This window comes from Lontra canadensis, unplaced genomic scaffold (genome assembly GCF_010015895.1).
Source record: "Lontra canadensis isolate GAN:19392208 unplaced genomic scaffold, GSC_riverotter_1.0 scaffold271, whole genome shotgun sequence".
NCBI classification, from domain to species: Eukaryota; Metazoa; Chordata; class Mammalia; order Carnivora; family Mustelidae; genus Lontra; species Lontra canadensis.
This window is the reverse complement of record NW_022631265.1, coordinates 2,372-16,582: the sequence shown is the minus strand read 5'-3', so window position 1 is coordinate 16,582 and position 14,211 is coordinate 2,372. Positions and strand designations below refer to the sequence as shown.

The 14,211-nt window shown below is 37.1% G+C and overlaps 1 protein-coding gene across 1 annotated transcript; it reads right to left on the bottom strand.

Moving 5' to 3' along the window:
• Positions 1–5,184: 5,184 nt before the first annotated feature.
• LOC116862593 (olfactory receptor 2T11-like) lies at positions 5,185–6,149 on the bottom strand. The gene is given in 2 exon segments (XM_032849957.1): positions 5,185–5,835; positions 5,838–6,149. Coding segments are annotated over 2 exon segments (963 nt in total).
• Between the last annotated feature and the right edge of the window lie 8,062 nt (positions 6,150–14,211).

Genomic DNA, 14,211 nt, shown 5'->3' with positions numbered 1-14,211 from the left:
TTGTTTGTTTGGAGATTTTTGATGACTGTTTCAATCTCCTTACTGGTTATGGGTCTGTTCAGGCTTTCTATTTCTTCCTGGTTCAGTTGTGGTAGTTTATATGTCTCTAGGAATGCATCCATTTGTTCCAGATGGTCAAATTTGTTGGCATAGAGTTGCTCATAATATGTTCTTATGATTGTCTGTATTTCTTTGGTGTTAGTTGTGATCTCTCCTCTTTCATTCATGATTTTATTGATTTTGGTCCTTTCTCTTTTCTTTTTGATAAGTCTGGCCAGGGGTTTATCAATCTTATTAATTCTTTCAAAGAACCAGCTCCTAGTTTCGTTGATTTGTTCTTTTGTTTTTTTGGTTTCTATTTCATTGATTTCTTCTCTGATCTTTATGATTTCTCTTCTCCTGCTGGGTTTAGGGTTTCTTTCTTGTTCTTTCTCCAGCTCCTTTAGGTGTAGGGTTAGGTTGTGTACCTGAAACCTTTCTTGTTTCTTGAGAAATGCTTGTACCGCTATATATTTTCCTCTCAGGACTGCCTTTGTTGTGTGCACAGATTTTGAACCATTGTATTTTCATTATCATTTGTTTCCATGAATTTTTTCAATTCTTCTTTAATTTCCTGGTTGACCCATTCATTCTTTAGAAGGATGCTGTTTCGTCTCCTTGTATTTGGGTTCTTTCCAAATTTCCTCTTGTGACTGAGTTCTAGCTTCAGAGCATTGTGGTCTGAAAATATGCAGGGAATGATCCCAATCGTTTGATACCGGTTGAGACCTGATTTAGAACCTAGGATGTGATCTATTCTGGAGAATGTTCCATGTGCACTAGAGAAGAATGTGTATTCTGTTGCTTTGGGATGAAATGTTCTGAATATATCTATGATGTCCATCTGGTCCAGTGTGTCATTTAAGGCCTTTATTTCCTTGTTGATCTTTTGCTTGGATGATCTGTCCATTTCAGTGAGGGGAGTGTTAAAGTCCCTACTATTATTGTATGATTGTCAATGTGTTTCTTTGATTTTGTTATTAATTGGTTTATATAGTTGGCTGCTCCCACGTTAGGGGCATAGATATTTACAATTGTTAGATCTTCTTGTTGGACAGATCCTTTGAGTATGATATAATGTCCTTCTTCATCTCTTATTATAGTCTTTGGCTTAAAATCTAATTGATCTGATAGAAGGATTGCCACTCCTGCTTTCTTCTGATGTCCATTAGCATGGTAAATTCTTTTCCACCCCCTCACTTTAAATCTGGAGGTGTCTACGGGTTTAAAATGAGTTTCTTGTAGGCAACATATAGATGGGTTTTGTTTTTTTATCCATTCTGATACCCTGTGTCTTTTGATTGGGGCATTTAGCCCATTAACATTCAGGGTAACTATTGAGAGATATGAATTTAGTGCCATTGTATTGCCTGTAAGGTGACTGTTATTGTATATTGTTTCTGTGACTTCCTGATCTACTACTTTTAGGCTCTCTCTTTGCTTAGAGGACCCTTTCAATATTTCCTGTAGAGCTGGCTTGGTGTTTGCAAATTCTTTCAGTTTTTGTTTGTCCTGGAAGCTTTTAATCTCTCCTTCTTTTTTCAATGATATCCTAGCTGGATATAGTATTCTTGGCTGCATGTTTTTCTCGTTTAGTACTCTGAATATATCATGCCAGCTCTTTCTGGCCTCCCAGGTCTCTGTGGATAAGTCTGCTGCCAATCTAATATTTTTACCATTGTATGTTACAGACTTCTTTTCCCGGGCTACTTTCAGGATTTTCTCTTTGTCACTAAGACTTGTACATTTGACTATTAGGTGACGGGGTGTGGACCTATTCTTATTGATTTTGAGGGGGGTTCTCTGAACCTCCTGGATTTTGATGCTTGTTCCCTTTGCCATATTGGGGAAATTCTCTCCAATAATTCTCTCCAATATATCTTCTGCTCCCCTCTCTTTTTCTTCTTCTTCTGGAATCCCAATTAATCTAATGTTGTTTCGTCTTATGGTGTCACTTATCTCTCGATTTCTGCCCTCGTGGTCCAGTAGTTGTTTGTCCCTCTTTTGCTCAGCTTCTTTATTCTCTGTCATTTGGTCTTCTATATCGCTAATTCTTTCTTCTGCCTCATTTATTCTAGCAGTGAGAGCCTCCATTTTTGATTGCACCTCATTAATAGCTTTTTTTATTTCAACTTGATTAGATTTTAGTTCTTTTATTTCTCCAGAAAGGGCTTTTATATCTCCTGAGAGGGTTTCTCTAATATCTTCCATGCCTTTTTCGAGCCTGGCTAGAACCTTGAGAATCGTCATTCTGAACTCTAGATCTGACATATTACCAATGTCTGTATTGATTAGGTCCCTAGCCTTTGGTACTGTCTCTTGTTCTTTTTTTTTGTGGTGAATTTTTCTGCTTTGTCATTTTGTCCAGATAAGAGTATATGAAGGAGTAAATAAAATACTAAAAGGGTGGCAACAACCCCAGGAAAATATGCTTTAGCCAAATCAAAAGAGATCCCAAATCGTGAGGAGTGGGGGGGAAGGGGATAAAAAGAGGTTCAGAAAGAAAAAAAATAAGAAAGAAAAGAAAGAAGAAAAAAAGAAACAAATAAAAAAAGAAAACCAATAATAAAAAAATATAAAAAGGAAAAATATATATATATATTAGATAAACTAGTTAAAAAACTTTAAAAAAGAAAAGGGTAAAAGTTAAAAAAATTTAGCAGAAGAAGAGAAAAAAAATTGAAAAAGAAAAAAAATTAACTGCAAGACTAAAGAATCATGGGGAGAAAGCCATGAGTTCCGTGCTTTGCTTTCTCCTCCTCTGGAATTCCGCTGCTCTCCTTGGTATTGAAACTGCACTCCTTGGTAGGTGAACTTGGTCCTGGCTGGGTTTCTTGTTGATCTTCTGGGGGAGGGGCCTGTTGTAGTGATTCTCAAGTGTCTTTGCCCCAGGCGGAGTCGCACCGCCCTTACCAGGGGCCGGGCTGAGTAATCCGCTCAGGTTTGCTTTCGGGAGCTTTTGTTCCCTGAGCACTTTCCATAGAGTTCCCAAGGATGGGAATGAAGATGGCGTCTCCCAGTCTCTGGCCCGGAGGAGCCGAGAGCTCGGGGCCCCACTCCTCAGTGCTCCCTCAGAGAACAGCGCCCAATTACTCCCGTCTGCCTGGCCTCTGGCCGTGCTCCGAGCTCACCGAGCCTGCGACCGGTTCAAGGTAACCCCGAGCTATGAGCTCACTCCTTGGCTCCGTCTCTGTAGCCGGCTTCCCCGTTCTAATACCTGCGAGCTCTGCGACACTCAGACACCCCGATCCTTCTGTGACCCTGCGGGACCTGAGGCCACACTGGCCCCGCGTGGGCTTCACCCCGGTTAAGCCTCTGGAGCGATGTCCCTCAGCGGAACAGACTTTTAAAAGTCCTGATTTTGTGCTCCGTTGCTCCGCCGCTTGCCGGGAGCCGGCCCCTCCCCCCGGGGTCTGTCTTCCCGTCCCTTTGGATTCACTTCTCCGCCAGTCCTACCTTTCAGCAAGTGGTTGATTTTCTGTTTCTAGAATTTCTGTTCTTCTTCTCTTCGGTCTCCTGTTGGATTTGTAGGTGTTTGCAATCTTTAGATAAGCTATCTAGCTGATCTCCCACAACCTGAAGTAGTCTCAGCTGCTACTTCTCCGCCATCTTGACTCCTCCCCCCTACAAAATCATTTCTAATTTAGGGGTGACTCTCTGGCTCAGTAGGTAGAGCATGAGACTCTTGATCTCAGGTTTGTAAGCTCTCACCACACATTGGGTGTAGAGATTCCTTAAAAAGAAACTTAGAAATAAGTATTTCTGTTTTATACTTCTCTCTCAACCCACCCTGGTCTATGATTCAATTGGTATGTATATTTCTTCCTTGCATGAGTAATTTATAGTAATCACTTATTTGAATATCCTAAAACTTTGTTACTTATTCATTTTGTATATCAAAACATTTCTTTCAAAAAATCCTCAACATTTCTCAGATTTAAAAATAAATAATCCTTATTTGCCCCCTAGAGATTTAGGAATGACTTATGGATACATCTTCTAATTTTCAATTTTTTTCCCAGGTATATTTCTTATCTACACTTCACTTTCTGGATGTTAAATAACTGTGTCTAAATAATTTTACATTGGGCTGTTTCAGTCACCAAACCAAGACAATTAAAATATGATGACTATACTGGTAAATTATTAAATCCTTTAGGTTCAATAGCAGTGCACTTTTGTTTATATTGTCAGATGTTAGGACAAGAATACTTCCAAATTACAGAATCAGCTACATTCACTCTGTTTCCCCTTCTGCTAAAATGTTAATATTTATTCCTTTGACATTAAATGGCAGAAAGTCACTAGAATGGTTTTAAAAAATCAAATTAATTGCAGTAACATAAGGCTGAAAATAACTATTTCCATCATCTAATATAATTATGAATTATTAATAATAAGAGTTGAAACTAAATAACAACAACAAAAAATTCTTGTCTTCTTATAGATTCTTTTTGATGATTGGGACAATTTCATAAAGTATTTGAATTTTTAAGTAGAATAAAATATGTAAAATAGAATAATTTAATTGGCTTTTTGTTTAGGCCTATAATCTAGCCTCTTCTTTTAAAAGATTAAAAACCAAGAACTCAATTTAATTCTTATGTTCATTTTCAGATCTTTAGAAGATGGAACATCCATGGACTTTCTGTGGTGATTGGCCTCTTTTGAGGACTGAAATTGATATATTTTCCCTTTTTAGTTGAAAAAATATATAATTAATTCGGTTCTCCTTCTCCTTCTTCTTCTTGTTCTTCTTGTTCTTGTTCTTCTTCTTGTTCTTCTTCTTCTTCTTCTTAGTGAAACTTCTTCATCATTATGATCACTACTTCCACCACCTTAAGTACCAGCACTCCAACTACACCATCAACATATTTACTACCACTATCATCACCACTATCATGATCAATCATTACCAAAGCTGGGTGCCTAACTCTTGAAGGTTCACAATATGAGAGTGAAGTCTAACACTTTCAAGGAAACATGAAGAAGATAAGCATGTTTCACTGTGTTTTGTGTATATGGACTGAATCCATAAAGACAGTAGTCCCATTGCAATTTTAAGCATGTAAATACCAAAACTGAGACCTGAATATCTAAGTAGGGCTGATTTTGACTGAAAGAGAGGTAGGTAGTAATTGACATTCATCTTACATTTGTGGTGTAATTTGAGGTTAGGCAGCATCCCAACACGTTTTTCAGAGCTCCCACCACCTCCTTGTTCCTCAGACTATATATGAGGGGGTTCATCATGGGAGTAAGGATGGCACCAAGCATAAAGAGAACCTGGTCCAGTTTCAGACTGTGATAAGAAATAGGCCTCATGTAGACCAGCATGGCTGGACCAAAGTATAGGCTCACCACAGTCAAGTGGGAGGAACAGGTGGCCAGAGCTTTATTCCTGCCCTCCACAGAGTTCATGCAGAGGACAACAAGGAAGATGAGAGCATAAGAGGACAGGATAAAGGACAAAGGAATGAGGAGCACCACAATACTTGTCATCACTACAGCCTTCTCATAAGTAGAGATGTCCTCACAGGCCAATTTTAGGATGGCCATGACTTCACAGAGGATATGGGAAATCTCTCTAGAACCACAGATGGGGAAATGCATAGCATATGCTGTGTGCATGAGTGATATAAGTGCGCCTCCAGCCCAGGAAATGAAAGCCATCTGCAGACATACTTTCTGACTCATGATCAGGGTGTATCTCAAAGGGTTGCAAATGGCCACATAATGGTCAAAAGCCATGAGGGTGATAAGGATACAATCAGCAATTCCTAGAGTCAGGGAGTCAGGAAGAAAAAGATCTGAGTTCCACAGACTACCTGTGATATACTTCTCTTCCCTGAGAATAAGTCAGTTACCATCTTTGGTACAGTGCTAGAGATTAATGTCAGGTCCATAAGGGCCAGTTGGCTGAGGAGAAAACACATGGGTGTGTGGATTTGAGAATCCACCCAAATCAGGAATATGAGGATGGAATTTGTGGTTACAGCCACAGTGTAGATCAGAAGAATTGCAGAGACAAGGACATTGATATGTTTTATACCAGGGAAGAGGCCCAAGAGAATAAAGTCCATATTTGAAGACTCATTTCTTTTATCCATGTTTCTATCTTGTTAGGAGTAATCAACCCTGGGAACAAGCCAGATTTAGAGAAATCACAAAAATATGTTAGATTCTGTTCTCCAAGCTCTTTCATTTCTTTCATTTATTACCATTATCAGCAGCAGCAGGCTGTGGTATTTCTGCAAATGACAACATTTTAGCCAGTTTCATGGCTGAGTAGGATATCTCATGTTCCTACCTATCCTCTTTACTCACAGAACAAACTGAGACAGTTAATGTCTAGGTTGCATCTATTAATGTTATCTCAGAGATAATACAACTCCCCCCCTCCTTTTTATGTCATTGCTAGGAGACTCTTTTCCCCTCCCCCCCATAGACTCTCTCACTGCCCTACGAGAACTTTGCTTAAGTATATGTTATATGTTCCATACTCACTCAACCATACATTTTTCCATTCCACTATGTCCTATACATGGTGCTAAATCTTACCAAGACAAAGATGAATAAAATATAATCTCTGATGCTAACGACCTTTAGCCTTATAGAAAAACATGACCATGGACAGGTACATATGAAAAAGTAAGAAAAGTTTTATAATGGAAGAATATGCCCATCTATGGCAAATAAGGAAAGAATATGCAATGGGGGGAAAAAAGACAGTCTTTTCAATAAGTGGTTCTGGGAAAACTCGACCACCACATGCAGAAGAATGAAACTCGATCATTCTCTTATACCATACACAAAGATAAACTCAAAATGGATGGAAGACCTCAGAGCAAGACAGGAATCCATCAAAATGCTAGAAAAGAACATGGACAGTAACCTCTTTGACACTGGCCACAGCAACTGCTTGCAAGACACATCTCTACAGGCAAGGGAAAGAAAAGCAAAAATGAACTTTTGGGATCTCATCAAGATAAAAAATTCTGCACAACAAAGGAAATAGTCAACAAAAGTAAGAGTCAACCATGGAATCAGAGAAGATAGTTGCAAATGACACTTCAGATAAAGGGCTGGTATGCAAGATCTATGAAGAACTTCTCAAACTCAACACCCAAAACACAAATAATGCAGTCAATAAATAGGCAGAAGACAGGAACAGATACGTCTCCAAAGAAGACATACAAATGGCTAACAGATACGTGCAAAAAATGTTCATGGTCATTAGTCATCAGGAAAATTCAAATCAAAACCACAATGAGATTCTGCCTTACACCAGTTAGAATGGCAAAATTTAACAAGGTAGGAAACAACAAATCCTGGTAAGGATGTGGAGAAAGGGGAACCCTGCTACACTGTTGGTGGGAATTCAAGCTGGAACAACAACTCTGGAAAACAATATGAAGGTTCCTGAAGATGTTAAACATAGAACTATCTTGCCACTCAACAATTGCACTACTAGGTGTAAACCCCAAAGATACAGATGTCATAAAAAGAAGGGGCACATGCATCCCAATGTTTGTAACAGCAATGTCCTCAATTGTCAAACTGTGGAAGGAGCCAAAGTGGTCTTCAAGAGGTAGACAGATAAGATGTGGTATATATACACAATGGAATATCACTCAGCCATCAGAAAGGATGAATACATACCATTTGCATCAACATGGATGGAACTGGAGCATATTATGCTAACTGAAGTAAGACAAGCAGAGAATGACAATTATACGTTTTCACTCATAGGTGGAACATAAACAATAGCATGGAGGGCCATAGGGGAATGGAGGGAAAACTGAAGGGAAGAAATCAGAAAGGGATACAAATCATGAGAGACTCTAGACTCTGGGAAACAAACTGAGGGTTTCAAGGGGAGTGGGGTGTGGGGGTGGGGTACCCAGGTGATGGCTATTAAGGAGGACAGCTGTTTGATGAGCACTGGGTGTTATACACAACCAATGAATCATTGAACACTACATCAAAAACTAAAGCTAACTAACTGAACATAATTGAAACAAAAGTTTATGGTAAAAAAAGAAAAAGAAATTCATATTTTGTACAAAATTAGTGGAAAATATAGAGAATACACGGTACAATGGAGATGGAAAATATTCCTCAATTTTAAAATCTAGAGGAGATGCAGGAAGAAAGTCTAACCTCATGTAGACTTTTAGAAACAAAGGCAAAAACTAACTCAAACTGAGGCATTAACTCTCTAGGCATTTAGAAAGGAAATGTGTCTCAGAGATTGGCTAGCTCAGAAGAGTAATGTGGCTTGTGTAGGTTCATATTATTACTAAACGTTGAAGAGAAATGGTTAAAAGTCACATCTCAGCATTTTTTCCAATTATAGTTCACCTTCAGATCCATATTAAATATATTAATATTAGAATTATCATTAAATAAAGCCTTGTGTGGACATTTTATGACTTTTCTAAGTCCTTTTATTGAAAGGTTTACTTTTTGTTTAACTTTATTTTTTCAATGTTCCAAGATTCATTATTTATGCATCACACCGAGTGGTCCATGAAATACATGCCCTCCCTAATACCCACCACTAGGCTCACCCAACCTCCCACCCCTTTCCCCTCCAAAACCCTCAGATTGTCTCTCAAAGTTCACAGTCTCTCAGGATTCATCCCCCCTCTCTGATTTCCTCCAACACCCTTCTCCTCTCCTTCTCCCAAAATTCTCCATGTTATTCCTTATGTTCCACAAGAAAGTGAAACCATATGATAATTGACTCTGCTTGCTTATTTCACTCAGCATAATCTCCTCCAGTCCCATCCATGTTGATACAAAGGTTGGGTATTCATCCTTTCTGATGGAGGCATCATACTCCATTGTATATATGGAACATATCTCCTTTATCCATTTGTCTGTTGAAGGGCATCTTGACTCTTACCATAGTTTGGCGACTGTGGCCATTGCTGCTATGAACCTTGGGGTACAGATGGCCCTTATTTTCACTGCATCTGTATCTTTGGTGTAAATACCCAGTAGTGCAATTGCAGGGTCATAGTGTAGCTCTATTTTTAATTTCTTAAGGAATCCCCATACGGTTTTCCAAAGTGGCTGCACCAACTTGCATTCCCACCAACAGTGAAAGAGTCATAAAATGTTCACATTGTGATAAAAAATTAATTGATATTTAGAAGAAACAGACCAAATATTTGGAATATTAAATTTAAGAATATTATCACATTTCAATGGAAATTTGTTATTTAAACAACATTCTATTAATAATGTTCACTTCTTAAATAAATAAATAAATGAACAAATGAAGCCTTGTGTTGTTCTCTGCTTTATTAGGATAATGTTAGTTTCATTAATAGATAATCTTCAAAATCTCAGTGGCTAAATGGCTATAGTCAAAGAACTGTATAATAGACTGCGGATAGGCAGATGGCTCTCTTTTGAGTGACATAACAAATCCCCAAGCTCTTGACATTTTGTTTCTCATAATCTTCAACACTAACTTTATTATTAGTAGTATTATTATTAGTATTTGGTTGTCTCTGCCAAAAGAACAAAGTTCTCTTATTTTTTTTTCTTTTCTTTATTTTTTATGTTCAGTTAACCACTGTATAGTACATAATTAGTCCTTCTAAGTTCATTCTTTTCATCTGCATCAAGCAGAAAGTAGGAAGGATGTGGAAATGTTAGTGGGCCAACCCTGTAAGTGTTTCATTGACCTTACACTAATAAATTTGAGTCCAGTCACATAGCAGTAGATCACTGCAGGAGAGGCTGGGAAGTATGTTTATCTCAGTGAAAAGGGGAAAAGAGGAAATAGATTTGGTAAATTATCCTGTAACATTTAAATTACTTTGCATAAAGCCTATAAGTTAGTCCCCAGTGGGGATACACTTTTGTGTTCCTTTACCACTTTACTTGAACATATGGAGGTATTCAAAGTACCTGTTGAATTGAACATACGTTCTGCTCAGGATGGCAGTTCCTCATTCCCCTTCCATTCTTGGCCCTTTCAAAATAGAAGTGGTCTTTCTATGGAAACCACATTAGTTATACTGCTGTGTAACAATTCTCTCAAGATAGAACAGGAAACATTACAAAGAGCTCTTCCCATCAGCAATCTGTTTGAAGCTTGGCTGGGTCCTCTGCCCAAAGATTTCCAGCAAAGTTGTGATAAAAGTGCTAGCAGTGCTACAGTTTCATCAATTCTCCACTGGGAGAGGATGTATTTCCAAGTCCAGTCAGGTGTTGCCAGCAGAGTTCAGTTCAGTCCTCCTGGGTTGCTCTACTGAAGACTTCAATTTCTTGCTGGCTGGTGATTGGGAGTTTCTTTTTTTACTTCTGTGATTTTCCATGGGGTATCTCATAGCAAGTGGCTAGCTTCCTTCAAGAAAGAGGAGAGGAAGAAAAAAGAGGGAAAGAGGTGAAGAGTCAGAACAAGATGGAAGTCAGTCTTTCTGTAATCTAGTATCAGAAGTAATAAGTGATAAGATTCAGCTCTTGCTTAAGGGGAGAACACACAAGGTCATGAATACTGACAAGCAGGGGTCATTGGGGCCATAAGTTAGCCTATTGAAAAAATTTTCCAAGTTCATTGTATTTTTTTCAAGACTGAATTTTAGATTTAAGAGGTATGTTAGAAAAATTTACTTTACTCTTATCTCCAGTAATTTTTACCTCTTTCTTCAGGGATGAAGAAATTACAGCTTAGAAAAGTTAAATGGTTAGCCCCAGATCACTCAGGTATTTAGCAACGAAGAAACAATACCCAGGTCCACTATTATTTTGATTTTCGTGACTAAATGCAGAAATTTACTATATAATTTACTATGTAAATTATTTCCTGAGTTATTTTTTACTTGTTCACAATAATTATTTTACTTATAGGAACCTTCAGGAACAACTAAACATGCTCTAATTCAGTATAAAATTCACTCTCATGCATAAGGACTATGAAGGAATGCTTAGAAAATCATCATTATAACCAACTTTACCTTTTAAATTAATAGTTTGTTATAGTTTATATGTGGGTATTTATCATGTAGACAATACCTTAAATATTGATATACTTCAATTGTATACATTTATATATTTTATATGTGCATAAAACTTTAAGATATCTACACATTTAAATGATATCCTCAGGCAGCCCTTAAGTCTTGAATAAAGATTTGTAAATATATGTGTCATTATTTCCCTTTTCTTCCCATGCCTTGATATATTTTTATAACTCTCCTGTTTATAATTGTCTGGCAAATGAATAATTTCTTTTAGGTTCCAGTATGATATGACCAGCACAGTCAGACTAGGAGATTTGGTCATTTGATTCTGCTACTTGATTTAAAGCTGAGTTAGTGGACTATTCTGCAACTTTTTTTCTTTTCCAGGTCTTAACCCTTGTATTGCCACATGTGTAGATTCAGACCTTCACTTCCCAAATATCTCAGCCCAGAACAAAGTAATAAGTAGGTTTATTACTCAGAGAATAATGTGATAACCTTTAGGGTCTCTGGTGAGTGTGTATGATGGTGAATCTTTGTTGAATTATGTTGTGACAGGGGGCATTCATTCTGAGATCCATCCCATTTCCAACATTGTCTTGTTGATAAATTACTTTTTATTCTGAAAGGACTTGGTGTTCTCTTGCTCTGATATCCTATCCCTTATTAAAACACTTCCAGCAATGGATATGGTAAATGCATGCCCTGTGATCTAACAGGCTGTCCTCTATGAGGTGGTGCTTAGCTCCACAGAAAATAGAGTCAAGAGCTGAAAACACAGATCTCTGAAGAAGTCACTGTTGACCTGTGAGAAGCAGAGTGTGGAAACATTCTTGGTAACCATCCACACACATAACAAAATCAGCATCTCTTTATCCTGTCTTCGCTCATCGATTGATTCTTCTTTATCCACACACTTATTGACTTCAAGTCTATACACCAAATAAAGCCACATGTTTAGTTTCCAAAAAGTATCTCTATCTTCCTTTATTTCATTTAAAATTTTAATCTTCCATTGATCATTCCTCTCTATTTTTTTTTTCTTAGCCATCAACTCTGTTACATCTTTTTATTGTACTTCCTTAAAGGGACAACTCCTCAAATTCTTCTGCATTCAGACACCCCTTTTACTGGAAAATCAAAACCTAATTTTCCTGATTATTGCCAGAATGAGAGAAAAATATATTTGTACAGAAAATGTGTTAGTGGCATCCAAGGAGATGAACTTTGCTATTTCTGCATTATTGACCAACAATGATGGATGAAGCATTTCTTTCCTTTACACAACATTACAATCTACATAAAGAAATTCAGAATTCACAAATACTTCTTTGGGGGTTTATTTTTTATAATTGATTATTCTAACTTTTATCACTTCTATGAAAGCCCTTTATCACTTTCAAGTCAATTCATCACTAAAGAAAGGAAGGCAAAGTTTGCTTCTTATCTCTGGTTTGAAGGAAATAATTTTAATAGGCAACTGAACATAATACAAACACATAGTAAATAATCTGAAACTTTGGATTTGTTTGTGAAGGTTTTGTTGTTTTGTTGTTGTTGTTGTTGTTGTTGTTGTTTTAGGCAAAATAATAGGCTTCTGACATCACTGAAATGAAACTGTTTATGGCATATGTTAAATACAATCAAGGTAAATATTATGTCATAATGGAAACCATTTTCCTTTTTTTCTCTTACCTTAGTTTTCTAGTTGAATCTATGAACACATTGACAACCTATGTATTTCTTTGATTTTGTCCACTTCCTTGAGTTAATCTATTAAAGAGGACAGAACTGACCATATTTGTTGCCATCTATACAGGAAAATCCGGAAAATTTTAATCCGGGTTTTTGTGCTTAAAAAGTTCTCCTTGGTTTTGTATTTCAACCATAGAAGCACTCCTTTCTGTGCAATTTACTGCAATGAAAAACATTATCACCTGCCCTTTCTATGTTTCCTTTTCCCAAAGGGCTCAGTGAGAACAGATTCAAAGCCCTTATTGGGTCCCTGTAGATCTTTCTCTTATCCTGACTGTCTGTTCTGGGCTCTGACCTAAATTAGTTGCATATAGAAACTGTAATGGGTGTGTTAATGAGATTTACATGGTTTTGTTTTAAGATCAAGACAGCAAATTTTATTTATATTGGAATTTAGAGTTAAAAAAAGATTTCACTTATTTTCTGTCACATAATCCTCAAAGTACAATGAGAGAAGACTTTATGCATTCCTATCTCAATAATTAGACATTGAAAATGGTATTCTAAAATCACACAATTATTAAGATTCGGGGCTGTGACCCACATCCTCTTCTCCAGATTCCAGGAGGCATTGTCTTTACCTTTCTAAGAACTCTTGATGGATGTGTGCCATTTCCAAATAACCAATAGCAAAATGAAATGTCCTATGTGCCTTTCACCTACTTTCCTAAACTCCAAAGAGACAGAGTAAGTGGGAAAATATTAGTTTCTTAGAAGATAGTTCATTTACAAAAAAAAAAAAAAAAAGCACACACAAAAAAATAAAAACACAAACAAACAAAAAGTTGTTAATTTAAATTACCAGATTCATGTTGGAGTGTGTGTGTGTGTGTGTGTGTGAATGAACATGCATGTGCGTGCAAATATAAACACTATCAGAGTAAATATAGTTGACTTTGTAAATAATATCAGTGAGAAGCACATTCATATGGGTACTAGGTTAACACTAATGACCATAAAGTAAACTCAAGGTATTAGTGATAAACTTAAAATCCTCATGGTGAGTTAACCAGGAATTGTAATTTTTATCAGGTATAAAATTTTTGCTGGCATGAGTGAAAAATACAACATATATGGATAGTCTAAGGAATGTATATTCTACTACTTGGAGGAGATGCTTTAGTTCCAATCCTTAACAACCATATCACACAGGTTTGTCTTGAGTTTTGAATGAGTTGATCTATCACTTTCAGCTACCCTTGGATATACCCCGTTCTATTTGTTGTTCGTAAACTAACACCAGTAATAATAGCTAACATTCATGGAGTGTTTTCTTTCTTTTTTTTTCATCTTTTTATTTTTTATTTTTTTTTTATAAACATATAATGCATTTTTATTCCCAGGAGTACAGTTCTGTGAATCGTCAGGTTTACACACTTCACAGCACTCACCATAGCACATACCCTCCCCAATGTCCATAACCCCACCCCCCTCT